General features: G+C 57.4%; 2 protein-coding genes and 1 long non-coding RNA gene across 6 annotated transcripts in view; 1 reads left to right on the top strand and 2 right to left on the bottom strand.

The window, feature by feature from the left end:
• ARRDC2 (arrestin domain containing 2) overlaps positions 1-9671 on the bottom strand; it is a 21144-nt gene extending 11473 nt beyond the window's left edge. The window contains exon 1 of the mRNA XM_074302382.1: positions 9160-9671. Within this exon, the coding sequence (XP_074158483.1) occupies positions 9160-9412 (253 nt within the window). The 5' untranslated portion in view covers positions 9413-9671. The remainder of the gene's footprint in view (positions 1-9159) is intronic.
• On the top strand, positions 6219-11015 carry LOC141562356 (uncharacterized). Its single transcript, XR_012488196.1, has 3 exons — positions 6219-8667; positions 8715-10126; positions 10921-11015. It is a non-coding gene; the product is annotated as an uncharacterized LOC141562356 (long non-coding RNA).
• A 97-nt stretch (positions 11016-11112) lies between these two features.
• Positions 11113-26585, bottom strand: part of KCNN1 (potassium calcium-activated channel subfamily N member 1) — a 37576-nt gene continuing 22103 nt past the window's right edge. For 3 of the 4 annotated variants that reach the window (XM_074302358.1, XM_074302341.1, XM_074302349.1), the window contains exons 4-9: positions 25301-25719; positions 21499-21640; positions 21147-21257; positions 20830-20957; positions 16516-16585; positions 11113-15754 (exon numbers count right to left, since the gene is read on the bottom strand). In XM_074302358.1, coding sequence (XP_074158459.1) covers positions 15524-15754; positions 16516-16585; positions 20830-20957; positions 21147-21257; positions 21499-21640; positions 25301-25719 — 1101 coding nt within the window. In that variant the 3' untranslated portion in view covers positions 11113-15523. The remainder of the gene's footprint in view (positions 15755-16515; positions 16586-20829; positions 20958-21146; positions 21258-21498; positions 21641-25300; positions 25720-26585) is intronic. The other variant, XR_012488195.1, reaches the window with a different exon arrangement.

Here is a 26585-nt window from a genome sequence, read left to right as displayed (position 1 = left end):
GAGGGTGTGAGGGAAAGGAAGGCTCAGTCAGATCTCTTGCCCCAGAGCCAGGGCCAGCTGCCTGCTGTGGGGGTGGCAGAGGGCCATGTCCCCTCTTGACAGCTGGGGGCAGGGCTAGATGGAGCAGAGGATGGGGTGAGGGTGAGATCAGACTGTACTTTCAGGGAACATGTGTGAAGAATCGTCAAGAGATAAACATGACCCCGGTCCAAGAGAGGCGAGGACCCCCCCATGACCTCCCTCCCAAGAATTCGAGGAATAGCCAAGACCTTTTCCCAAAAGTCAGAAAGGACATAGCATAACCAACTATGGTCAGCCTGAAGAAGGGGCAGGGGACTTGAACCCAGTCCTTTTCCTTCAGAGGGCTCTTCTCATTCTACCAGACAGTCTTTTTGTAGTGGAAAAAATGCTGTGTTCAAATTCTGCCCCAGCTCCCTTCTCACCACACACATGTGTGAGCTAAGAAAAAGCACACCTCCTTTCTCCGGACCTCAGCATCCTGATCTGGAAAATGAGGAGTGAGAACCAGAGGCTTCTTCCAGCTCAGAATCAAATGATTATTTTGTGTGCGTGCCAGGTCTGAGGATTAGGTTGGCAATGGGGAGGGGCAAAGAAGGAAGGAGGCCCACTGAGGGCATTTCCTGGGGCTCTGGACTGGAGGGGATGAGTCCCCTCTCATTAAGGCAGCCAGTATTCTGGTCCTGCTCCCAAGTCCTCATCCTGCCCACAGGGCCAGGTGGCTACCCACCCACCTGAGCCAGGGCCTGGCGTCCAGAGGTACGGAAAAATACAGCCAGCCACGATCCCTTCCCAACCCCACCCTTCCTCACACTGGGGACACCCAGTCACAAGTTCAGGCTGGATCCTGCCCAGGACACAGAGGTCAGACTCGGACCTCCTTGGAACTCGCCACCTGCCCCCACCCACTCCACCAGGACACCTGGAATAGACTGACTGTGCACTTGTAGTGACATCTAGTGGGCGAAGCAGGAAGGTGCCACAGAACTCCACGGCATGGAATTTTAGTTACTCCAAGATAAACTACACAATGTGATCAGGAGCACTAGGTCCTGGGGAAAGGTCGGTGTTTTCTGAAAAAAATGATGCCCCCTTTGGAGTTCACAGTCAAAACCCTGGCAAGTTTAGATCCACAGCACCTCGTTCTCTAGGTGAAGCCCCAGGGAAGAGAAAGGCTCTGAGGGAGGGGTGGGGACAGAAAGCAGAGAACTCCTTCCGGAGGAGGTGGAAATGGCAATTTAGCTCGAATTTTAAGCAAAATTTCTACACTATTATCTCTTATTTTCTCCTTCCTCCCTCCCTCCTTCCCTTCTTCTAGCTCTCTCCTCTCTCTCTGTCTTTCTCTCTCTCTCCCCCTCTATACTCCTCTCTCTTCTCCATTTCTGTCTTTTTCTGTCTCTGTCTCTCCCTCTCCTCTCCTGTGATAGATCCTTCTCAAATAGATGATGGACCTATTTTTGTTTCAAGGACCCCTGTGGGCACCTCAGGATCCTTTTTCTGGATAATCTTTGTAAATGAATTAAAAATATGTATAATTACAAATGAAACCACTTTTTTTTTTTTTAAAATACAGTTATCAATTGAGTTTTATAAACCAAATCTTAAAAGATGGTTAGGAAAAGAGATGAATTGCAGAGTATTTGAAATAGAAGGATCCTTACAACACAAAGAGCTAAATGCTGCTAGAAGGACCTTAGAACATAGAATGTCAGAGCTGGAAGGGTCCTTAGGACACAGAATGTTCATGGAACCTCGGAACTCCTCAATATGAATATGCACAGGTGGTGATCCTTAGCCCTTTTCCCTCTATTTTTTCCTCCCTAAACAATTTATGCATTTAATTCTCACATCTCCACTTCTGTCCTTGACCTTTATTTTGCTCTCTGTATCTCCAGCTGTCTACAGGTCATTTCTAATCAGATGTCCTATCAATATCACAAATTCAAACTATCCAAGAGTCAGTCATTCCTTCTCCTCCCCTACTCCTGGCAGCTAGGTGGTACAGAGGATTCTAGGTACCGGCCTAGAATTGGCCTTTCTGAATTCAAATCTGGCTTCAGACATTTATTAGTTGTGTGATCCTGGACAAGTCCCTTCTTTTGCCTCAGTTCCTCATCTGTAAAATGAGGTAAAGATGGAAATGATGAACTACTACAGTATTTTTGCTAAGAAAGTCCCGAATGGGGTTATGAAGAATCTGGCGTGACTGAAATCCACTCTATTATTCCAAAGTCACAGAAGCTAGAGAGCTGGAGTGGGATCTGACTGATTTTCTTCTCTAATGTCTTCAATATCTCCAACTATCTCCATTTAGTGACTTCCAGGCAGCTCACTTCCTTTTTTTTTGGGCAAAGATGGTTCTTAGGAAATGTCCTTTCCACAGAGCTCCAAACCTGCCTCTCCTCCACCCAGTACTTCTAACTCTGTGTGGGTCTAAGCAGAACAAGTCCGATCCTTTCTGCATATAAGAGCCCTTCAAATATTTGAGATGGACCTTGTGCTCTCCCTAGTCATCTCTTCTTTAGGCTAAACTCCTCCTATTCCTTCAGCTGCACCTCCCTCTCAAGGTTGTTGTGAGAATTTGATGAGATAGTATTTGTGAAATGCTTAGCACAGTCCCTGACACATAGTAGATGCTTGTTCCCTCCTCTTTTTCCTTCTTTCCCCTTTGGCCAGTCCTCAAGTTTGTACCATCATGGTTTCCCTTCTCATTTGGCTTGGCAATCAATGTCCTTCCTAAAAAGTCTTATCCAAAATTACCCAGAATACTCTATGGCACACCTTTCCCTTAGTTTCCTGTGTTTGAAACCCCTTGGGGTCATCTTGTACTCTGCTCTCCTAAATCAGATCTATTCCTCTACCAGAACATCCCCCCCTTTTCCCCTTGACTATCACTCTTCCTCCCCCAATTTAGATGACGGTAATTAGCCTCCAAACAAGTCTTCCTACCTCCAATCTGTCCCTTCCCTGCTTATCTCCTTTATGCAGCAGTTCTGGACAAGTCACTCCTTCCCACGAAAACATCCCCGTGGGCTCTCTGATGTCCACAAGACCAAGTTCAACCTCCTCTGGCTAACCAGACTCTGTGTTCCTGGTTTTTCTCATGTTCCTGCCCCGTGCCATCATCACACTGGTCCATCCTCTGCCCCCCAAACACATCACATGCCTCCTTGACTCCTTCCTTACCTTTGTTCAGAAAGTCCTCTCTCTTCCTCTTTGCCTTTTGGATCCGTTAAAGCCCCACTCCAATGCCCCCTTCCTCCAGAAGTCCTTCCATTGCCCTTAGTGTTTGGTAATGACTTTCTTTGGAATCTCACAAAACACTGTTTTCACCTTTTATGCAAATGTCACATGATATTCCGTATTAATGTCTTAGCCCTCTACTGCACTGTAGGCTCTATGATGCCGGGGACCCTGGTCTTAGTTAAATTGTTTATCCTTCCCAGCATCCATCACAGTCTTCCAAATATGGGGGCGGGTGTGGGGAACAGAATCTGTGATTTCATTGGCATAGGGAACTTTCAATGAGGAAACTCTATCAATGTAAATTGATACTAGTTTAGTTACTTGGGATCTGAGAGCTTAGGGAGTGAGAGGTTAAGTAACTTGCTCAAGGTCATAACAGCTAAAAAGTATCTGTGTTTGGGCTTGAATCTTTGGGATCTGGGAGGCCGGTTACTCTGTTGCCTCTCCCCTTTACATAGTAGGTGCTTGGTGAAGGTCTGCCGAATAAACAAGCAGACTTGCGTCCTTGTTGCAAGAAGGGGAGATAAGGAGCATCCCCCGGGCTTTGGAGTGGGCCTGCCAGGACTCTACCCTGCATACTTCATCCCTGGCCTGTGACTTGACATGTTTGCTTGCTAGCTCTTGCTGGGGCTGACATACAGAGAACAGCTCAGAACAAGCTACCCAGAGCTTCCTTGGCCAAGTTCTCCTGGGGTGAAGGGGTGTGTGGGGAAGGAGGGAGAAGGGAGCACATCTCAACCTCACCTCTGAACACACTTGGGGACTTTCCTCTGTTCCCACATCTGGCTTTTCCAGTATCTGTGATTTGAAAGGTAACTTAGGGGCAGCTAGGTGGCACAGTAGATAGAGCACCAGCTCTGAATTCAGGAAGATGTGAGTTCAAATTTGATCTCAGATACTTAACATTTTCTAGCTGTGTGACCCTGGGCAAGTCACTTAACCCCAGCCTCAGAGGAATTTAAAAAAAAAATGAAAGGTAACTTAGCAATCTGTCCCCCCTCTTCCTCAAAGAAGGGGAAACAGATGGCTCAAGGTCACACTGTAAAGGGTAGAAACAGGGTATGAACTTAGTTTAGTATTCTTCCCCTGTGGAACTTCCTCTAGAATGTCTTTGGAAGAATAAAAACACCAGAGCTGGGCCAGAAGGGGCTGACCAGGCCATGAGGACCCTGGGTTACACTGCTGGGCAATTCTTGGGCTCCCTCCATCTGTTTTTGAGTCCACCTTTTTGACTCTCTTGCAGGCAGTTTCCAAGCTGGCACAAACTCTGGGATAAATATTTACCCATGGGCCAAAGGGCTCCATCTTCACACCTGGAAACCTCAGGCCTTTTCAATTTGCTTTTCTATGTGTAAACAGCTTTTCTGGGGCTATAACTGCAGTCTTTCCATTAAGGGAGGACCAATCTGGGAGGATACAGAAAGGAGGGAACGGCCTTCAGTAGAAGTGGGGCTGCGGGAAAGGAGATTCAGAATTAGGGACCAGAGAAGGTCCAGGATCACAGATGGAGGATTAGAAGGTACCTTAAGGATCAGCTAGTCTGACTCCCTCATTTCCCAGAGAAAGAAACTGAAGCCTGGTTTGGTTCAAGAGCACACAGATAGTATGCGGCAGAGCCTGAATTTGAGCCCAGATCCTCAGCCTCCAGGTCTAGTATTCATGCCATCTTGCCTCTTACTGTGGTCATTAGATTTGGGAGTCCCTTAAGGGCAAGGACTGTCTTTTCTTTGTACCTCTAGTACTTAGCAGAGTGCTAGGCACATAGTAGGGACTTAACAAATACTGACTGACTGAGGCAGTTGGTACTCTGGGCCTCAGTCTCTCCATCCATAATAAAGCACGTGAAGTTCTGAATTTGGTATGAGAAGACCTAGGTTTAAATCGGCCAGTTTAGTTATGAGACTTTGGAAAAGTCTTCAGTCCCCTTCACCCCAGGAGAACTTGGCCAAGGAAGCTCTGGGTAGCTTGTTCTGAGCTGTCTCCGTATATCAGGTCTCATCTGCCAAATATATAGTTTAGACAATATGAACAACAAGGTCCTCTTTAGCTCTTAATGCTTATAGCTCTGACAGCCTCAAGCTGGGTAGCTCCCCAGATGAAAAAACACAAAAACAAGTGTGCAATGCTGGGCATATCAATTTTCATCTCTGAGCCTCAGTTTCCTTAATTGTAAAAGCATCAAATGTAGAAATTCTCTAAGTTCTCACTCCTAATATCTCACAGGGACAGCAGATGATAAGAGGCAGGAGCAAGTTCTCTTCCTCCATTTCACAGATAGGAGCAAATATAAGTCTTCAGGCATTGCCTATCTAGGCAGTGGCAGACCCAAATATGAATTTCAGCCTCCAGGGCACAAAACATTCCCCCCCAAACTCCCTCCCTTCTTAATGGGAGCAGACATACTAATTCCATCTAAGGCTCCAAAAACAATCTACCATTCACCACCTCAGTTCTAGGTCAAACCTCCAGGCTCCTGGCTGGGATGAGTCCTTCATTTCCCAAATTAGGAATGGAGAGGCCCTCTTCCTGGAACATGGGATGTGGGGAAGAGAAATGGATCTTTCATGTTACTAAGGCCTCATAGTGACTGTCCTGAGCCTTCTCTTCTTTCCTCAATTTCCTGTTTCCTTCCTTCTCTGCAGATGAAGTACAATCTCTCCTACTTTATTACTTTAAGATTTTATTGATGCTTAAAGTTTTTCTATCAGAGTTGATTTTGGATATATCTTCTCCTCTTCCCTATCCCCTTTCCTCATAGCCAGTGAGCCCTCATTTGTAACAAAGAATAATGCAACACTAAATGATACCAGGTGATCTCAGGTGACAGTGTATGCAACATTCTTTATTGTCTCCCACCTTCCCTTGTATCTTACTGAGATCTCCGTCCATAGTAATATTCTCTCCCTTTTTCCACACCTCAAAATCTTTCTGCATTGTTTCCTATTCTCTTTTCCTTTGCTCCAGTCTTGAAAGAGGTGCCCCTTCTTGACAGGCCAACCCTCCCATTTTATACATCCTCCTCACCAGAAGTGCCTAATTAAAATACACAAAGATCCCTAAAGTTATATTCTTAGTTTTAAAATGTAGTGCTATCTTTTATTGTAGTTTTATTTACCACATTAATTTTTCCTATTCTTTGTTTCATGGTTTTCAGAATTTCATTCACATCTGCCTCTTTGTGACCCCAGTTTGAGGTATTCTTGGTAAAGAATAAGATAAGAAAACTGCAGCAAAGAGGGTGAATTGACTTGGCCAGGCTCACATAGTAAATGTCTAAGGTCACATTTGAACTCAGATCTCCTTGACTCCAGACCTGATTTTCTATCTATTAACACCACCTAAATATTTACCAATTAGCTTTTAACCTAGTTCTGGCCACACCCAGAAGGACTGTGGGCATGAAGTGGGTGAGCTGTGTGTTTACTTCTGTTCTATGCTACAAACTATCTTGTTTATACTTATCTGTTTACATGTTGTACTCTCTCAATTAGATTGTAAGCTCCTTGAGGGCAAGGGCTGTTAATTTTTTTTCATCTTTATACCTCCGATGTCTAACCAGTATACAGTCAGCACTTAATAAATGCTTTTAGGATTAGATGGGGGAAAATCACTGCTTTAATAAAACAACCCTCAAGCCCCTCTCATCTTAACCTCTCCTCTCCTGGATCCTTCCACGCTGCTTATTCATATGCTCAAATTTGCCTCTGATAACTACAGCAACAAACAACTTCAACATCCTCCAAGGCTATTGTGCTCTTTCATCCCTTTTCTGGCTAACATCCCAGAAAGTCATTTCTGCTCATTGCCTCCATTTCCTCTCCTGATGCTTTTCAACCATCTTTGATCCAAATTCCAACTCTGTCCCTCTCTGGTTAGCCCCGTTGAGGCTTTTTTGTCAGCCTTCAGTCTTCTGGACCTCTCTCTTTCTGGACACTGTCTCCCATATTTTCAAGGAAAGCCACCCTTCCCTCAGTTTTCCCCTAATTCTTCTCCTCCCTGTCTTTCTCAGTCACTTCCGATCCACGTGAAATGTGATTGTCATAGAATCCCAGAGGGACTTCAAAGAGTATCTAGCCCAATTCTTTCATTTTTCAGATGACAGGATTTTCCAGAAGTAAGTAGATGAGACAGGCCGTGAACTGCTCTTGTGACTCAAGCAGGAATTCAGGTACCTAAATAAGCGTCACCTGCTCCTGTGTGGGGTCACTACTGTCCCATGAGCTCTGGATCTCTGATCCTCCTCTCTTCTTTTTACACCCTCCCTCAGGGATCTTAACAACTCTGGGGCCATTGATTCTCTAATGATAATTGGGAATCAAGGCTGATTCCCAAATCTACGTATATTCTCTAATGATAACAGAATCATGGCTGACTCCCAAATCTATGTAAATAACAGAGTTATATAGTAGTGACCTTACGAATTCAGCCCCCAGTCCAGTTATCAGACATCCTTGAGGGGCCCTATCTGTCTCATCACCAACTGGGATAACTGCCTCCAATCATCAGATAAACACAGAAGCCTATTGACAGCATCCCACAGACCACAGTCCTGCTTCCAACCCAGCTTGCACAGCTGTTATCCATGGAGAAGGGACCGGCCATTCCTACCAACTAACTACCAGTGCCACAGAGAGGCCGGTAAGCCAGCCTGGCTGAAGCAGCAAGGCCCTGAGGCCCGGAGACAGGAGGCAGCCAGTGCCAGACACAGCGCCCTACCGTCGTCCCCTTAGCTAACATCTCCCTGACACCCGAGGGAGGTGGCTAGGGACGAGAGCCTTGGGAAGAGCTTCCAGCCCAGGCCCCCGCCGCTCCAAGAAGCAGCACTCAGAGATGTGGCCCAGCCCCACTTCTGCTGGGGTTGTGGCCCTCCCCAAAGTCATCTCAGATGTTCCATGTCAGAAGCCGTCAGGATTTCATCAAAGGAAATGACATCGCATGCTTTGCTATTACTGCACTCGGAGGATCATGGGGCTTTCCCCTCTGACTTGCAGCTGAAACCTGCCTCGCCCCCTCCAATTGGCTTCCTTTTCTGTGTATATTCTCACGATGCCTTGTGCGCAGTAAATGCTTAATAAGTCTTTCATTCATTCATTCATGGCCAGAGACTCCTAAGAGTCAAGGGGCCTGCACTCAGCCCGCAGCAGCAGCTTCCTCCCTGGTCTGCCTGCCCCCAGTTTCTTCCCTCTTCAAGCCCTCCTCCGCATGCATCGCTGTCAAATCATCTAGGGAGAAAGTGCGGGTCTGACCGCGCCACTTCTGGGCTGGACCATGTTTAAGGGCTCCGCGGCTTCTCGTGTGCGCGTGTGTATCTGTGTGTGCGCGTGTGCGGGTGTGTATGTGTGTGTGCGTGTGTGTGTGTGTATGTGCGCGTGTGCGTGTGTGTGTATCTGTGTGTGTATGTGTGTGTGTATCTGTGTGTGTGCGCGCGCGCGGGCACACACACATTACAGGTGCATGTGCCCCGTTCGTGAGAACTCTTCGCTTTGACATTTCAGCGCCTCTCGAGCTGGCTGACTGCGCTCTCCCAGACATTCCCCGCACTTCCTTCCCGCACCCCAGGGGAACTGCGAGCCGCTCTACAAGGGCTGTTCTACTCCAGCAAACCGGCTGCTTCTTTGTCCCTAACTCCGTGTTCCGTCTGACGCCGCGGCCGGAATTCTCCAGACTTTTAAAGGGCAGGTGTTATTTTCACGGATGGAAGAACAAACTGGGGACGCTGAGGCCCGTTTTGGGAGGAGGGTGGGGCGAGATCAGGGCAGATTTCCCACACTGGGGCGCCGCGAGGGAAGGTAGGCCCATTTTCCCGACGGAGACGCCGGGGCCCGGACCGGGCGGGCTCGTTCCCCCGGGGAGGAGGAGAGGCCGGGGCGGGAGCGGGGCCGGGGCGGGGCTTACCTCGGGGCAGCAGCCGGCAACGCCTCCGCAGGAAGCTCTGGAAGGCCGCGTAGTCGTTGTACACGGCGTTCACGCCCACGCTGCGGCTGTCCAGCCAGTGCACGGCGGCCGCTCCTCTGGCCGCCACGTCCAGGCCCTTCACGCGCAGGGGCCGGCTCAGCTCCAGCACCAGCAGGCCGGCGAGCAGCTCCCCGCCGCGATAGGCGCCGGGCCTGAGCTCCAGCCTGAAGCTGCGGATGCCGCTCGGGCCCATGGCGCGGGCCGTCGGAGAGCTGGCGGAGCGGCGCCTCAGTGCAGCCGGCGGGACTGGGCAGGGCGGCTGCTCTCGGGGCGGCTGGAGGGAGCGGCCCCTTCACGTTCGGGCCTGGAGTCCCGGGGACGGAGGGACGGCGGCCCGGTCTCCTGTGGGCCCTTGGCGCAGCCCGACGGGCCCGGCGGGTCCGCTGGGGCCGGGGGGAGGCGGGCTCAGGCGCTGTGGGACGCTGGCAGCAGCCGGGCGAGAAGCTGAACTCTGCGGGCCCCTACGTGGCCCAAGGCCACACCTTGTCTGCAAGCCCCGCCCCGGGCATCCTCCCTGCCCCTGCCCGGAAGGGTCCCACCCTCGCGTCGGGAAATTCCGTGCTCGCGGCGTGGGGAAACCCGGGCGGGGGAGGCTGGGCTCGTCCCTGCGGGTCCGGGACCCCGGGCGAGGGCGGGCCGAGCGGAAAGGCGGCCCGTGGCTCTGGCCCAGGCGGGGAAAACGGGTCGTCTGAAGGGAGAGCGGGCGCGGGGCAGGAGAAGGGACATAACGGACTTTTACACACGGACACGATACACACGCATTTAAAGTGTCAGAGAGCACTCCGGCCATGGACGCCTCTTTCCTCTCTTGTGAGAGAGCCCGAGCTCCTTGCCCCTGGAGGCTTTGAACGGGCGCCTTGCCCGGGTGTGGGGAAAAGGTTTTCGTGACTTCGATATGGACTGACAGGTAACTAAACTTGCACAGTAGCTCTCCCAGAAATGATCACCAGCGGCCGAACAGACCCGCCGAAGAGAGGGGGATTCGGGGCGTCTTGTTTCATGTTCCAAGGGCCTCCCAGCTCTGACCTCCCGGGTTCTAAGGGCCCTCCCACCTCTGACCTCCCGGGTTCTAAGGGCCCTCCCAGCCCTGCCCTCCTGGGTTCTAAGGGCCCTCCCAGCTCTGACCTCCTGGGTTCTAAGGGCCCTCCCAGCCCTGACTCCTGGGTTCTAAGGGCCCTCCCAGCTCTGACCTCCTGGGTTCTAAGGGCCCTCACAGCCCTGCCCTCCCGGGTTCTAAGGCCCTCCCAGCTCTGACCTCCTGGGTTCTAAGGGCCCTCCCAGCCCTGCCCTCCTGGATTCTAAGGGCCCTCCCAGCTCTGACCTCCTGGATTCTAAGGGCCCTCCCACCTCTGACCTCCCGGGTTCTAAGGGCCCTCCCAGCCCTGACCTCCTGGATTCTAAGGGCCCTCCCACCTCTGACCTCCCGGGTTCTAAGGGCCCTCCCAGCTCTGACCTCCCGGGTTCTAAGGGCCCTCCCAGCTCTGACCTCCTGGGTTCTAAGGGCCCTCCCAGCCCTGACCTCCTGGGTTCTAAGGGCCCTCCCGGCTCTGACCTCCCGGGTTCTAAAGGCCCTCCCACCTCTGACCTCCCGGGTTCTAAGGGCCCTCCCAGCTCTGACCTCCCGGGTTCTAAGGGCCCTCCCAGCTCTGACCTCCCGGGTTCTAAAGGTTCCACTCTGCTCCAGTGTTCTGTTTTTATCAGTGTCCCTAGATTTCAGCAAGCACATCTTCAGTCTTTGAGGACTAGCTTGTCATTGTGGTGAGAACATGGGAGATTCAGAGCTGGCTGACCGGCCCCAGACCCCACCCCAAGCTGTCACTGAGGTTCTCTAACGTTTGAGGAGCTCCGAGGGCACGCACAGCGGTCTGTCGACAATAATCAAGGCCTCTCAGGTTTCCAAAGCACTTCACACACATGATTCCCTTGGAGCCTCACAACAACCCTGTGAGGTAGGTAGCACAGGTATTAGCCCCATTTCACAAATATGAAAACACTCATTGAGGGTAAGTGACTTGCCCACAGCCACACAGCTATTTCCAGAAGCAGGATTTTGGGTCTCCCTGATTCTAAGTCTAATGCTTTTGACTTGGATAATGTCGTTGGGGAAGATAGCTGACACAGTGAATGAAGATCTCAATTAGCTAGAGCAATAGGCTGCATCTAATACAGTTGAACAGACATAACCTTGGGTTAAAAAAAAATAAACTTCACAAGTACAAGCTAAGGGGATTGTGACTAGAGAAAAGTTTGCCTGAGAAAGCTCTGGGGGGGTTTCAGCGGACCACAGGCTTAGTACAAATAGTGTGACTTGAAGGGAAAAAAACAAATTTGACTGTATGGAGTATCACGTCTAGAACAAAGAGGGAGATGATCCTGTCATCCCTCTGTCTTTGTCTGGAATATTGCATTCAACCTGGGGTATGATGTTTTAAGATTAGGGAACGTGACCAGAATAGCGAGGGCCGTAGAAAGCAATTTTACGATGAAAGAAACAGGATATTTGCCCTGGGAGAGTGGGGAAGACAGTGGGGATATGACCGACGTCTCCATGATGTCGCCGAGAAATGAGAGGCAGATTTGGTTCCATCTAAATAGAAATTCCCTAATAAGAGCCGCCATTCTTAACTGGACAGTTCTGACTGTTGAGAAGTTGCCCATTTTCCCAGGCTCCCATTCACACACAGAAACTTGGGAAGTGCCTCTTGTAGGGGGCACTGCCGAAGGGAGTGCTGTGGGGACCTAGCCTGGACCACCGAGCATCTGAAGTTCTCTTTGAGAGTCTACTGTCCGTCCTGGCCCTGCCATCCTTTGCCCCAAAGTCCTTTCTCCCCCGATAGCTAAAGGTCTTCCGGCTCTGGCACTCTGTGCTCGAAGGGTCCTTTCAGCGGACACTCCCCGTTCTAAGACCACCCAGCTCCAACGTTCTTTGTTCTAAAGGCCCAACTGATCTTTCAGACTGACAGGAGGGAGCAGGGAACCTAGCTGGATGTTTCCCTTGAGGCTCCAACTGTGGCTACATGTTTTCTGTCCTAGAGGAAAGGAAAACAAGCCTTATCTGACGTGTCCAGGCCTCCCTCCGACTTGGGCTCGGCCTGATCCGGCCCCCATCCTGCCTGGGGCCCTCAGTTTGGTGTCCCTGATAACAGCTCCTCAGGATTTCAAACAACACGCTGCTTCCCCTCCCCTGCAGCTGCTGAAAAGAGAGATTTCCATCAGAGGAATGATCTTGGGGCTCATCAACCTGGCCCACGAACTTGTTCAAAAGGGTAACTGAGCTTCAATGTCACCCGTCCTTTCTAACCCTGGGAATCTTATTCCTTTAAAGAGACCCAGAGGCTTGAGCACACTTTCAGAGGGGTCCATGACATAAGGGTTAAGCCCTGGGATAAAGGGGTGCTGAGGCCTGGGAACCCAGATAACTAAGCCATGGAGCCAGCTCTCTGCTGGGGGGTCGGCCTGAAGCTGCTGCACTCAGTAGACACAGCAGAGTGACGGACTCCACCCCAACTAATGAATTCAAGACATTTATTAAGCACCTACTGTGCAGCACCTTCAGCTTATTCTAAATGAGGACTGGGGGAGGGAGGCAGTATGTGGACTTCCCACTCTATTTCACTTTTTAACTTCCTCTCTTTCTCCAGCCCTTTGACCACAAGTTTTGCTCTTTTCCTCTATCTTAATTGCAACAAGCATTTATTAACCCCCTGCTGTTTGTAAGAATGTTGGAGCCCAGGAGAGCTGTGTGGCAATCCCTGCCCCCAGGGAGATGGGCGCCTATGAGGAGGGATCCCACCACTACAGAGTGTCAGGGGTGGAGGGAGGTGAAGGCAGTGCTCCGGGGAAGTCTGCAGAGTGGAGTGCAGGGGAAGTCAAGACAGGCTTCCAGCAGCTGGGAAGCACCCCCAGTTCTCGCAGAGCCACGTGGGGGGCGGGAAGCCCTCCTCTCTTCCATTCTGAGCTCCAGATCCCTTCTGGTGAGTGGTGGCTCGGTCTCCACACGCCCCCCTGTGGCCAAGTCTAGAAGGGTGTGCCAGATTACAGATGCTCCAGCCACGTCAGGGGGAGAGGCCCCGAAAGCCCACTGTGGGGGACCGGGCCAGCGCTCTCACTCTACGGGTGGGCAGCCAGGCTCACGGAGGGCCAAAGGTCTTGTGTTTAACGACAGCCAAAGGCCACCTGCCTTCCCCCCAGTTCATCTATTTTCCCCAGTGAGCTCACCACCCCAAGCCAGGAGGGAAGAGGCTGTAAGTGGACCTTCCCTAAAGGTAACCCTGGATCCCAGTGTGAGGAAGCAGCCAGGCCCCCAGAGATTGAAAATGCCCTCAGCACTTAGCACAGTACGTGGTACACAGTAGGCACTTAATAAATGCTTGTTGACTTCAGTGTGGCCCAGGGAGCCTGGGGAGTGGGAGCGGTTCCTGAGCCTGTTTTAGGGGGGTCTGCAAGATCAGAACTAGTTTTATAATAATACTAAGATTTTAATTTCTAATACAGTGAATATCAATAGATATGACTTGGATAAACAAAAGCTCTTTAGGGAGTCCTCAGTAATTTTAAGAGTGCAAAAGGGTCCTGAGACCAAAGAGTTTGAGGACCCCTGCTCTGTGGTGTGGCGGAGACCGGCCCCTCGAGGAGGGGTTCTTGGTGGGGCATCCTGGAACCACGGGCTGGGGCCTTGGTGTTTGTGCTCCCCGGATGCACCGGGCGGACCCCCGATTGTGCCCAGCCTTCTCCTTTTGCTCTGAGAGGGAGGGTCAGAGGGCCACACTCGGGCTGCACGGGCAACCACCCATCGCCAAACTCATTTTCCCCATCTGAATTTTGGGCTGACTGAAAACCTCTGGGCTAGCACCTCCCCAGCACAATTCTAAGCCTTTCCATGGCAGATCTCGCAGGGCTCCACCACGGCCCGTCCTGCCCCCTCCCAGGGCTGGGGGGGGCCTCCTACGTCTGACTGCCTGACCTCTCTTCGAAAGCCCAAGTCAAAGGCCCCTCCCGGAGGGAGGCCCCATGCGGCCCTTGGACTGACCCTCCCTCCTCTCTGCACTCTTGGGTTAGTTATCGTTTGGACTCCAGGGGTTCTTAGTCCTGTGTGTGTGCCACGGACCCCTCGGCGGGCCTGCTGAAGCCTCGGGGCCCCCGCTGAAGGGAATCCTACATTTCAGGAAAGGTTAGTGAAAACAAAGATGCCATTTTTTCTCCCTCCAAGTTCATGGATCCCCTGAAATCTCCCCGTGAGCTTCCCCCAAGCTCTGCAGACAGTGGTGCTTAAGCGGTGTTGGATCAGTTACTCCAGTCAGGGGCCTGGCCTCCGAGTGTGTGGGAGGCTCCTGGGGGCAGTGAGAGGCCCAGACGGCCGCCAGCCTCATTCCCTCCCCGGTGGATCTCCAGCTGGCCCCCAGCAGTAGCCACAAACACCTCAGAGGGACCGCTGAGCCTCCTTCCCCTCCCTTAGGCCCTTGGGCCCAGTGAGCCTCAGGAGGGTCGGCTGAGATGTTCTGCCAAAGGGGACCCAGGACCCTGGGCTGGAGCTAATGGCAGTGAAACCTTCCCCGCCCCCATCCCTGCCCCCCGTACAGTTTTAACTCTAGTCCAGCCCTCTCGGAAGTCAGCGCCCCCCCACCAGGATCAGAAAGGTGTTAGCGAAGCGACAAGAGGGGCCTTGGGGGAGAAGGGTAAGGACTCGGGGTCTTTGCTCTCAGCCACGCTCTCCTTGCCGCTTCCTGAGCTTCCCTGCCCTTACTGCCCATGTACCTTTTCCTCTCCCACCGCCCACCTCAACCCCACAGAGATGGGCCCGGGAGGAGGGAGAGGGAGGCGCGGCTCCTCGACACATTCCGCCTTCTCTGAAGTGGGCAAGCGGCCAGCCCCTTACCCCTGCGGCGGGGGAGGGGTTCTCTCTGAGAGGACTCCCGTCAGTTCCCAGGGCCCAGGGAACAAGAGCCCCGGAGACCCCCTCAGATCGACATCGGAGGCTGGCCAGCTCGGCATCTGGAGCCCCCGTTTCCAAGGGGCCTCAGCGGCCGAGTCTCTGCTTTGAGGTTCCCCCCTCAGAGGGGCCTGGGGTTTGGAGGGGAAGGCAGGGAGGCAGCCGGGGGAGCCGCCGCCCTCAGCCCTGGGGACCCAGACCGGGAGAGGAGGGGCCACCAGGGCTCGGGGCCCCCGCTGAAGGAGTCCGGGCTCCACTCCAGCATCTTGAACTCCAAGAGAGATAACTGTACAGGGCTTTACAGAAAAAGCAAATGAGATCAGCCACACAATGGCCAAACATAAAAGGTCCGAGTTAAGTCTCCCTGCCCTGGGCTCACCCACTGTCTGGGGCCAGCGGGGCCAGGCGCCGGCGGGGGGAGGTCCCGGGGCCCACGTCCCCAGCCATGGCCGGCACCTGGCGTATGGCTTGGGTGATGAGGCTGGGCAGGGCCTGGAGGGTGGCCCCCAGAGTGTCCAGCTTGGTCTCCAGGGCCGTGATCCGCTTCTCCAGGTCCTCGCTGCGCCCCTGGAGCTCAGCCACCATGTCGTACATGACGTTCTGGGTCTGAGGAGGAAGGCAATGGTTGGAGGGCCCGGCCCAGGCTGGGGGGGCAGGGTGAGATTCAGGCCTGGGTCCGGACATCCTAGCCACGCTAGCTCAGACCAGTGTCGGGCTCTTGGGACCTCAGCTGCTTCTTCATTTTATTTCCTGAGTTTGGCAGGAAGCCAATTCTAGTTTGTGCGCCCTCCAGCCTGCTGCCAGAGCTGGGCCCGCAGCTCAGAGGCTGGCTGGCACTCAGTACCCCTAAAACCCAAAGACTTCTAGAACCAGAAAGAACCTTGGTGGGGGTGGGAGGGAGGAAGATCCTTTTGGCTCCCCAAGCATGGGATCCTCTCCCCAGACTGGATAAAAGCAGTAACTCGCCCAGCACTCCGTGCCCACCACAGCCCGGCCAGTTTAGCTCGCCCAGCACCCCGTGCCCACCTCAGCCTGGCCAGTTTAGCTCGCCCAGCACCCCGTGCCCACCTCAGCCTGGCCAGTTTAGCTCGCCCAGCACCCCGTGCCCACCTCAGCCTGGCCAGTTTAGCTCGCCCAGCACCCCGTGCCCACCTCAGCCTGGCCAGTTTAGCTCGCCCAGCACACCGTGCCCACCTCAGCCTGGCCAGTTTAGCTCGCCCAGCACACCGTGCCCACCTCCGCCTGACTAGTTTAACCCACCCAGCACACCGTGCCCACCTCAGCCCGGCCAGTTTAGCTCGCCCAGCGCCCCGTGCCCACCACAGCCTGGTCAGGTTAGCTCACCCAGCGCCCCGTGCCCACCTTACCTTGGCCAAGTCCACCAGAGTGTTAGCCTGATCGCTCAACTTCCTCTGTTCCATCTTCACGCTCCTCAGCCTACAGAGACACAGGGAGTGGGAGGAGGTGGAGAGGGACGAGGGGGTGAGAGGCAGGGCCAGAGCAGGGGGCGGCCCCTGGGGCCTCCTCCCCTCCATGCAGGTGCCCCCCCCAGCCCTTCCATCCAGCCCGAGGGATGCGCCTCATGGGACATGCACACAGGAATGAGGTGGGAGGGGGAGCCTGTAGAGCAATGGAGGGTTTTGGGGGGGGCCCCCAGTCCCCCTCATTTCCTCCACTCTTTCCGCTCCGAGTTGGGATCCACCTGGAGTCAGAAACGAAGCTGGTGTCATGGGGCGGGCATGGCAACAGGACGGGGAGGGAGAGCGAGGCTGGCTGCCTCCCGCCCCCTCCTCCCACAGCGCCTGGGACCCAAAGCCGGGCCGGGGGTGATGCCAGATGTCTCAGGCGTGAGGTGAGGGGCTCTGCCCCTTCTGCCCTGGGCCAGCCCTGCAGCCAGGCAGGGCTCGCTCCATCCCCAGGCCTGAGCAAAGGCCCAGTGCAGGCGGGCAGCGGCCCAGGGACAGCCTTGTCTGCCCCCCCCCCAGGCCGGATCCTGATCTCTAGGCCCTGGGCCCCGTCCTGGGCTGGGGGGGGTCTGCCTGGGGAGGGGAGAAGGGGCTGCCCGGTGGTTCTCATGGCCAAAGATGGGCTGGATCATGTCTCCCCATCCCTCCCCTGATGCAGAACCATGCAGGTGGTGGGCAAGCAATCGACCCCCAGCGGGTGGGGGTGGGACTTACTTCTGAGCCCTGGTGGGACCAAGCAGAGCAAAGAAATCACAGTGTAGATTTTAATCAGCGCCTGCCCCAAGCCCGGTGCCCATCAGCACTGCCCGCCTCCCCCCCACGGCACCCCGGGGGGGGGGACAGGCCCGGGCCGCGCTAGCTCTGGGGACCCTCCAACAATCAGCGTCTGCCCCACCAGTGTCTGCTTCCTCGACCCCCCGGCCTGGATCGCCCGATGCCATCCCTTCAGGGGGAGGGGAGGAGATGGCACTGCCTCACCCGGATCCCTCGGCCCAGCTGGGGCTCCCACCCAGTACAGGAATCTGGACAAAGGGCAGGCTGGCAGGGCCCTTGGTCAGGGGGTGGCGAGCCCCCAAACTGACCAACTGCGCCCTCAGGGGCCGTAGGGACCCCAGAGTCCTCGCCACCCCCACCATGCCACAGGGGAGGTCCAAGTCCCTTCCTCCCCCACAATGCCCACTGTGCTGAGTGTCCCCCAAGGCTTTAGGGCCAACACTGGGGGCGGCTGACAAGTCCACCCTCGCCATGTGGGGAAGAGGACTTTCCTACCTGCTCGTTAAGGCACCAGTGGGCACTGCCCGGGATTTGTCCCAGGCCCCCAGAAGCTCCTCAAACCTGGGTCAGCTCCCCTCCCCCTTCCCTGCCCCCCCCAGCCTCCCCCTTCAGCTACTCCTACTCATGGTGCACAGGCCGGGGGCGTTCTACCTGGGTCCCGACCCCCCGGTCCTCGCCCACCCCCCCCAGCAGGCGGCAGGGCCCCAAGGAGCCCAGTTTGTTCCCATGAGACCAAGCCAGATTTCGGGGGGAGGAACCCGGGACGGGAGAGCCGGCTCCTAGTCCCGGCCCTGGGCGACCTGAAGGCGTCTGAGACGTCCCTTTCTCCCCACCCCAATGCTGCCCTCCCTGGGGGGGGGACTTGGGCATCCCCAGTGACAGCCCGCAGAGATTGCCTGGATCAGGGCACCGGCCCACGCAAAGGCCCTTCTCAGTCACAACGTTCCGCCACCACACACCCCTCCCTGAGCTCCAGCTCTCCGCCCGGCACGGACCCCAGGGCTTCCTGACCTCCCCTCGGTGCCGTGCTCCCTTCCCCGGGTTCTACCATCAGATCCCCGGAGCTCATCGGGCCAGCGCCTCCTTCCCTCCTATCACGGGCTGACCGGGCCCACCGAGCAGCCGGGCCGTGCCGCCCCCCGGCCTGAGCCAGGAAGCCAGCCCCGCCGCCCGCCACCCTCTCCTCCCCCTCAGACCAGGCCCTCACTTGCCCTTCACGGAAGCGAGGCCGGGCGCTCTCCCCGCCCGCCACGTCTCACCCCCTCACGCCTTCCTCCCGTCACCCGCCCCTGCTCTCTCCCTTCTCCCCGGATGTCCCCCCGCCTTTCTGACCCCTTGCTGGATGCCCCCTCCCTGGCGCTAGCCGCCCGGCTCTCCTCCCCTTCCTGGCTCCCGGAGAAAGCCGTTGGCGTCTGGGTCTCGTCATTCCGTTTGACGCCTCTGCAAGCTGGCTCCCCCCTCTCCGACCCCGGGACCTCTCTAAAATTGCCAATTATCTCTTAACGGCCAGATGGAATGGTCCTTCCTCAGTCCTCCCCTTTGCTGACCTCTCTAAGTGGGGCCTCCGACACCGCCCACTAGCCACTTTTCCTGCAGCTTCTCCTCGCCCGGGCGGCCCCCTGACCCTCTCACGGCCCTCGGGCAGCCGTGCTCCCCCTCCCCGTCCTTCCCCCGAGACCAGCTTGTGCGAGTGCTCGTGTCTCAGAGCTGGGGCCCCCGAAGGCAGGGCACCCATCGCTGCCTGTGCCCCCAGCACCGCGCCTGGCACAGCGTAAGCGCTTCCTCAGCGCCTGTCGGCTGCGAGAACCAGAGCTTAAGTGTGAGCTGGGGGTAAAGCCGGCCATAAGCGTTTCCTTAAAACGGAGAAAAACCCAAAGGGCCTTTAAAAATGACCGAGTGTTTGTGCCCCAAGGAGGCAGCGAGGGGCACTTGCAGACTGTCTCTCGCCTGCCGAGTGACTTTGGGCCCCTCGGACTCGGTCCCCGCTGTCGTTCGCCACCCTGCGTTCCCCCAGACGGGAAGGAGACGTGTCCCGGGACTGCCGGGGTCCCAGCTCGGGCTGTGCCCCAGTGGCGGGGAGGGGGTCTTCTCTGTTCCTTTATCAATGCCCAGTACACAGCAGGTGCCTAATTCATGCTTTGGAGCCTGGAGATCCATTCACCCCCAGAAGCTTTGATCCATCTTGGGCCGTGGTTTGCTGCTCAGCCCTCCCAGTTCCCCCATCTGCCAGCCGGACCCCAGGAGGCCCTTCCCGGCCCCACCTCTCTCGAAAGGCTTCCACACGTGCCCATGCTCAGTGACCCAGGGGCTGCGGCATTTCTATTGGACAGATGAGGAAACCGAGGCCCAACGGTGACTCGCCCAGGCCCACGGCGGGGGGGCAGAGTCCGGACTCTCACCCTTTGCTGCCCCCGCTCTGAGGTTACCATCTGTCTAATGGGCACACAGACCCGGGAGCTTCTCCCCATCAGAACGGGGGCTCCCCGATGGCAGGAGAGTCTGCAGGGCACGGCGCCGCGCCCCAGGGCCGAATAAATGCCCGGCTCCCCGAACCCCGCACGACTCGGAGCCCCGAGCGGGCCGGCTGGAGCTGAGCCCAGGCCGCCTCTCCCGCAGCCGCCCCTCCTTCCGGGCCGCATCTCAGCACTGAGGACACGGGTCTCCTCCCCGCGCGGCCTCCGGCCTGAGTTTTAGCGCCCCCGGAGGCGGCGGGATGAGAGCCAGCTTCCCCACCTTCCAGGTGAGGGCTGAGGCCGCCCAGCCTGACTGGGATTCAGCAAACTTACTCTCCTGTTTAGGATGTCCAGCACGCGGGGAGCGCGGGTGGCCTCGGGCCCCGTGGTCGGGCAGGGCAGCCTGGCACTGTCCAGCCCCAGCCCTCGGAGAGCGCGCCCTCCCAGCCTGACACCCACCCGTGGTGCCCGAGGAGGCGGGCGCCGGGCGCCGGACCTGGCTTTGTCAGGGACTCGACGGGACCCCGGCCAAGCTTTCCCCCCTCCAGGCCCCACGGCGGCCCAGGAGGCCCTTCCCACGTGTCAGAGGCCCCTCCGCGCTGCCGACAGCTCTCCTTCACAGCCCGACTTCCCACCTGCTGGGGGCCATTCCGCGTCCACACGACCTCCGGCACTTACAAGTCAGTGGCCATTCACCCCCTGCGGCCGGGGCCACGTGACTCAGCACACAAAGCGTGTGCGGCACCTGCGCCATCGAGGCCCCCCCACAACAGGGCAAACACCCGCATTCACAGCAGCTCCCAAACGCTGCCCATCGGGCGAGAGCTCCCGGGCACGGCCCCCGAGGAGGGGTCTCCTTTCTCCGCCCAGGGACGCGGCCGGCCTGAGGCCGAGGGGGGCTGGGCTCGCTGTCCGGCAGCCCGGGGCGGTGGCGTGGAGGGGGAAGGACGGGCCCGGAAACAGAAGCAGGGAAAGGTGTTGCACTTACTGATGGATGGCCTGAAGGAACTTACGCTGGTGTTTCCGAACTCGGGCATGGTCGGGCTTCCTCACCAGCTTGGTGTGTTTGTAAATGAGCCACGTTTCCCTGAGTACGTTGGCGGCAGCATTTTTGACCTGGCAAGGCACACAAGGGACTGATGACCTGCCCCCCGCGCGTGGAACCCCTCGGACTCCCGGGGCCCACGCGGCCCTCCCCCAGGAGCCCTTCGCTCCGACCCCAGACGAGGGCCTGTGCCCGGGGCAGCCCCACGAGCGAGACGGGGGGAGGGGCAGACGCTCCAAGAGGGACAGAGGGACACTTACCCGCTTGGTGAGCTGAGTGTCCATCATGAAGTTGTGCACGTGCTTCTCGGCCTTGGTGAGCTCCAGCTTCCGGGCCACCACGGCCACCACCAGGGCTGTGCAGCCAGCGCCCTGCGGAGGGGCCGGGGTGAGGCTCCCCCTCCAGCCCCTCCCCAGGCCCAGGCCCGAAAGCCCCCTGGGATTGAGCCTCCGATCTCGCCCTCCGTGGGCCCTGCCCACGCCACGCTCCCTGCCTCCCTAGGAGGGGGCCTCTCGATGCCGGCACGGGGCACCCAGGGCAGGGAGGGGGCGGGAGACACCCTTCTCACAGCCCCCCAGGGCAGTCCCCACCCCCGCAGGGCCGGGCCCTTACCATGATGCCCGTGAGGAGGCACACACCCTTCCCGCAGTAGGTGTGGGGCACCATGTCCCCGTAGCCGATGGACAGGAAGGTGATGGAGATCAGCCACATGGCCCCCAGGAAGCTGCTGGTCACCTCCTGTTTATCGTGGTACCTAGAGGGAAGGGAGGGGGAGGTCAGGGCAAGCTCGTGGCAGCCTCTTCCTGCCCAACAGCTGCCCAACCAGGAGCCTCCGGCGTGGGGGGGTGCCCTCGCCACGACCCCGGCCCGCAGGGCGGCAGCTCTTAAACAGCCCAAAATAGGCCCGCCCCGGCCTGGCGAGCATGAGCCAAAGCAGGACAGAGGTGGTCTGACCCAGGAAGGCTTGGAAACACAGGACTCTAGGTGGGCCCCAGACAGACAGAGCTCCCTTCTAGGAATGCCCCTGCCCCCCTACAGCCCATAGAGGTGGGGGGCTTTTTCTGGTCCCCTCCCCCAGTCCGGGGGGCATTAAGAGACTGATACACCCATCCAAGAGACAGAATGAGACACAGACAGTCAGCAAGAGACTGAGGCGGCGGCACAAGCTGCAGCGGGGAGAGAGACGGGGGCTAGACACAAGGAAGCGCTGCCCCGGCCGGTGGGAAAGCCACGAGGGAAACTGGAACACGAGGGAGACACCGCAGGGGCAACTGTTCTCTTTGCCCTCCAATGAGAAAGGGAGGAGGATGGGAAACGGGGCCCCCATTTTATGGATGGGAAAATTGAGGCTCCAAGAAGGGAAGGAATTTGTCCACATCACACAGTCAATGGCAGAACAGTGGCCAGAACTTTGTCTACTCGGGAGTGGGAGACAAAAGAGCCTGAAAGCCTGGGATTTCCGGTGGGTGCAGGAGGGAAAAGGAGGCGGAGAACTGGCGCAGGAATCTCGAAGTAATGTTTGCGGGCAAAGCGCCGAGGGTGGGGAGGATGTTGCCAAGGTCTACCCTGACTGTCCCCTCTTGCCCCCCCACCTGGCCACAGGATCCCGTTAGGAATGGTGAAATGAGGGGCTGAAAGCCATTCCCTCTTCACCCCACTTTGGGGCCCTGTGAGCCAGTGAGGTACTGGGGTACCCCAGGCCCTCCAGTCCTGACCAAACCCACGGTGGGGTACCTCAAAGGCACTGGGGGGCTGGGCATGAAACATGGAGAAGGGACCAGAGACACGTGAGTGCCAAGAAAGCCCCTCGGGCAGGGACGGACAAGGGGGCATGCGGGATAGGGCGGGGGCGGGGCAGGAACGGTCTGCAGAGGACACACAGGCAGCTGTAAGCAAGTCAGGCTGAGAATTTAGGACTGGCCGCTTCTCCCCGCCTCACACTCACTTCCCAGGCTCCTTTCCTTTCTCTAGGTCCGCGGGGATCAGAGAGGCCGAGGCAGGAGGGGGGCTCCCTTGGAGGGGGAAGCTTGGGATCTGAGGAGTGCTGGGGGGCCACAGCCCAGCCCCAGCGTGAGGACCAGGGCTCAGCTCTGCCCGGGATGAGGAGGCAGCCTGGCCTTCAGCTGCAGTTCCTAGCCTAGGCGCCTCCTCCAAGGGCTGGGACGGTCTGGGGCCCACAGAGGCTCCGCCAGTCCTGAGTCGGGGCCCCACCAGCCTGGGGAGGACAGGGAAGAAGGACTCTGCAGTCCGGGCCCAGCCCGAGAGCACAGCTCTGGGCACAGGAGACACCCAAGGAGAGGCAGGCCATCCCCTTCCTGAATGGGGCATCTAGAGCATCCCTCTGTCTATTCTGGAGCAGCACCTGCTCCTCACCTGGGGCCGCTGGTCTGCGAGGGGGCCATTCTAACTGGGCTCTCTGAGCCCAGGCAAGACAAGCTACCCCTGCCGTGGCTCGGAGGATTCTGGGTGGGAGGCTGCAGGAAGCCTCCGGACTCCGGGCCCAGTCTGTGCTCTGACTCCCTGCGCTCCCCTTACGGCCCCCACCCTCATCTCTCCAGCTCAGCCCTTTCTCGCTGCACCTGGAGGTGATTTAGGGAGCACACTCCTGGTCTCTGCCCTGTGCCCGGGGCAAACAGAAGAAGCTTGCTATTTATCTTCTGATTCCAGCACCCTGTGGGAAAGGGATGGGGGTGGAGAGAGCAGGGAGGACTCCCCAATAGCCAGAGCCATTCCTTATAGGGATGAGCTCTCTGGGGAGGTAGAGAGCTCCCAGTACCAGAGGCTGGATGCCCACAGGGACATGGGAGACCAGACTAGAGATTCCTCTGGGGCCTTCTCTCATGGAGGAGTCATTCTGGAACAGGGTGGGAGCAACCCCTTCACTTTGCCAATGGCGACCCCGAGCTGCCCAGTTACGGCAGAGCCCGGGTGCGACCCCAGCTCTCCTGACGCCCTGGGCCGCTGGCCAACCCCGGCCCAACCTGATGGAGAATCATCCTGATCCCCCTCCTCGCCAAGCCTCATGTCCTCAGCTCGCCTTGAAGCTCTCTGGGCAGGATCACATACCAGGGGAACGGGGACGCCTAGCAGGGGGTCTGTACTGGCCCTAAGCCTTCCTCCCAGCGCTGCGGTAGCGCCCAGGGCCGGGAACGGGGAGGCTGGAGGGCAGCCTGAGCCCAGGGCTTCTTCCTCTCAAGCTCAGGTAGGAGAAACAAGGTCCCTTATCACAGGTGGGGACAGGAGCTGGAAGCTGGGCTGCTACCCGAAAGGCTCCACTGGAGCTGGGCTGTGGCAGCAGGGCCCGGACACATCTCCAGGGCATGTTCCAGCCTTTCAAGGTCCATCCTCCCCGGCCTCGCTGCCTCCCAGGGAGCCTCTCCCCGTCTGCCCCCTCCCTAGCCCACCCTCCCCCAGCCACAGCAGCTCATCATAAATTCTGACGGGCATGAGTCAGGGAAGGGGAGGGAGCGAGCAGCTCTGCGCTATGGAGGCCAACTCACATTTTTTCCCTAGCGGATGACGGAGCGAAGGAAAGGAAGAAGAGAGGTGGTTAAATGAAGCATCTGCCTCCCCTCTGGGGAGCCGGAAAGAGGGGAGAGGGGGCTGGGAAGAGACCCACACCATCCGCCCTGCTGCCAAGGCTCCTTGCCCCAGGTAGCGAGCATGATGTTAGCCACTCTGAGCTGGGCTCCAGGGGGGGACAGAGAGAAAAGGGGGTCCCTGTCCTACAGGACACGAGGCAGACTGTCAGCTTCTCCAGCTTCCGGGCTGCTTAGAAGAAGGATGGCCAAGAGGAGTCAGAAAAGAGGAAGGGGGTGGGGCGAGACAGGGAGCTCCCTGTCAGAGGGCCGAGAGTTGGGGCAGGACGAGGAGACAACGTGCGGCCCACGTGGGGCTGAGCTCAGGACACAAGAGACCGTAGGAGTCCTGGAAGAGCAGAGTCCCAGAGGGCCCCAGAGACACGGGATCCGGGTCCCGGCGGGGCTCAGAGAAGGACTGGGGGGAAGTCACTGAGGGCCATGCAGGGGTCAGAGAGCATGGGGGAGAAGCAGGGTCGGAAGGTGCAGAAAAGAAGGCTGGGGGCACAGAGGTCTGCCCAGGATGGCACAGTGGAGGTGGGTCACCGAGAGAAATGGGCACCAGAACTGGTCGAGACTGGGAGAGCAGCCAGAGAGAGGTGGAAGAGAGAGCCGGGGTGAGGGGGCCTCAGAGGGGGGGCCAGGGTCACTCTAAGGAGAGAAGGGGAAGAAGAGATGGCAAGGACCCCGGGCGGAGGGGGAAGTGCTGGGGATGCGGAGGCTCAGTACTGGGGGGTATCTAACTGGGGAAACCTTGGCAGAAGAGCTGGGGGCCTAACTCAGGGCCTCACGTCGAGGCCGCGGTGAGGGGGGAGGCGCAGAGCCCCCAGGCGCACCTCTCGCACACGCGCACGGTCCAGGCCGCGATGATCCAGGAGGAGATGCTGAACACGAGCAGGACGGTGCCGGGGCAGATGGTCATGAGCGTCTTCATGACGAAGCGGGTGTCGAAGTGGATCTTGTTGAGGGCCCCGATGCTCCGGGACGAGGCGTCCGTGAAGAGCTTGCTGTGGAGCAGCATGACGCGGCCGATGAGGTAGAGGCGCAGGAACATGGGGATGGAGAGGATGACGTCCACGTCCGCGTCCGCCACCGACGTGGTGTAGGTGAAAGCCAGCCGCGCCGTCCAGGTGAACAGGTAGTGGCCGGGCACGGGGTGCACCGCGCACACCGCCAGCTCCAGCGCGATGAAGAAGATGCGCTCGTATGTCATGGCGATGCGCCAGTCGTCCGCCCCGTTGTCCACCATGAACAGCTGTGAGGAGAGGAGGGAGGAGCTCAGGGGAGACTCGAGGGGGGGGGGGGGGGCTGCCCCAAGCCCTAAGGGGGAGAAGCAGCATCAGACAGCACCCTGGCACACAGCTGAGAACTACAAATGCCACATCAGCTGATGGTCACAACCACCCATTTTACAGTTGGGGAAACTGGGGCAGGGTTGGAAGTAGTCAGTGCCTGAGACTGGATTCGACCGTGGCAAGTTCTGCCTGCTGACCCGCCTGGCGAGAGGAGAATGCCAGGGCCAAAGGATCCTTTGGGACACCCGGGGAAAGCATGTCCCCCAACTACTTTCCACACCAGACTGAACGCTGACCAGGCAACTGAACGCAGGTGGCCAAAGCAAGGGAGCGCAGAGGGCCAGGTCAGAGAGACACCGGCCAACTGTGCTCTCTGGCAGGGCTCTGGTCAATCCTTTTTGTCACCGGGAGGCTCATGCTGGCGGGAGGCGGGAGGCGGGAAGCAGACAACATGAGGCCTTTAAAAAAATAACGTCCACAGCCTCGGCCAGGGGCTCCTCGCCTGAACATCCCTTCCAAGGAAATCAAAGATGGCAGGAAAGGCCCAAGTGCAAAACTGTCCCAGAAGCCTCACTCTCCGTGGCAGGAAAGAAGAGGGGCCGGGGCGCTGGTGAACTTGGGAGTGGCCAAACAGAGCCTGGGAAGAGAAAGGGTGAAGAGGAAGACTCTAGAGAAATACAGAAAAGTTTGGAATAAGTGACGCCGAGCAAAGCTGGCAGGACCAGAACGATCTCAGACAGGCCTGAAATCTTGGGGGAGAGCAGTTCTGACACACAGGGTGGCCTGGACACAGGACCAGGAGCAGGTCCCCAGGCTGAGTCAAGAA

This window comes from Sminthopsis crassicaudata, chromosome 1, assembly GCF_048593235.1.
Source record: "Sminthopsis crassicaudata isolate SCR6 chromosome 1, ASM4859323v1, whole genome shotgun sequence".
In the NCBI taxonomy this organism is placed as follows: domain Eukaryota; kingdom Metazoa; phylum Chordata; class Mammalia; order Dasyuromorphia; family Dasyuridae; genus Sminthopsis; species Sminthopsis crassicaudata.
Note: the sequence above shows the minus strand (reverse complement) of the source record. Positions and strands in the feature narration are given on the sequence as shown.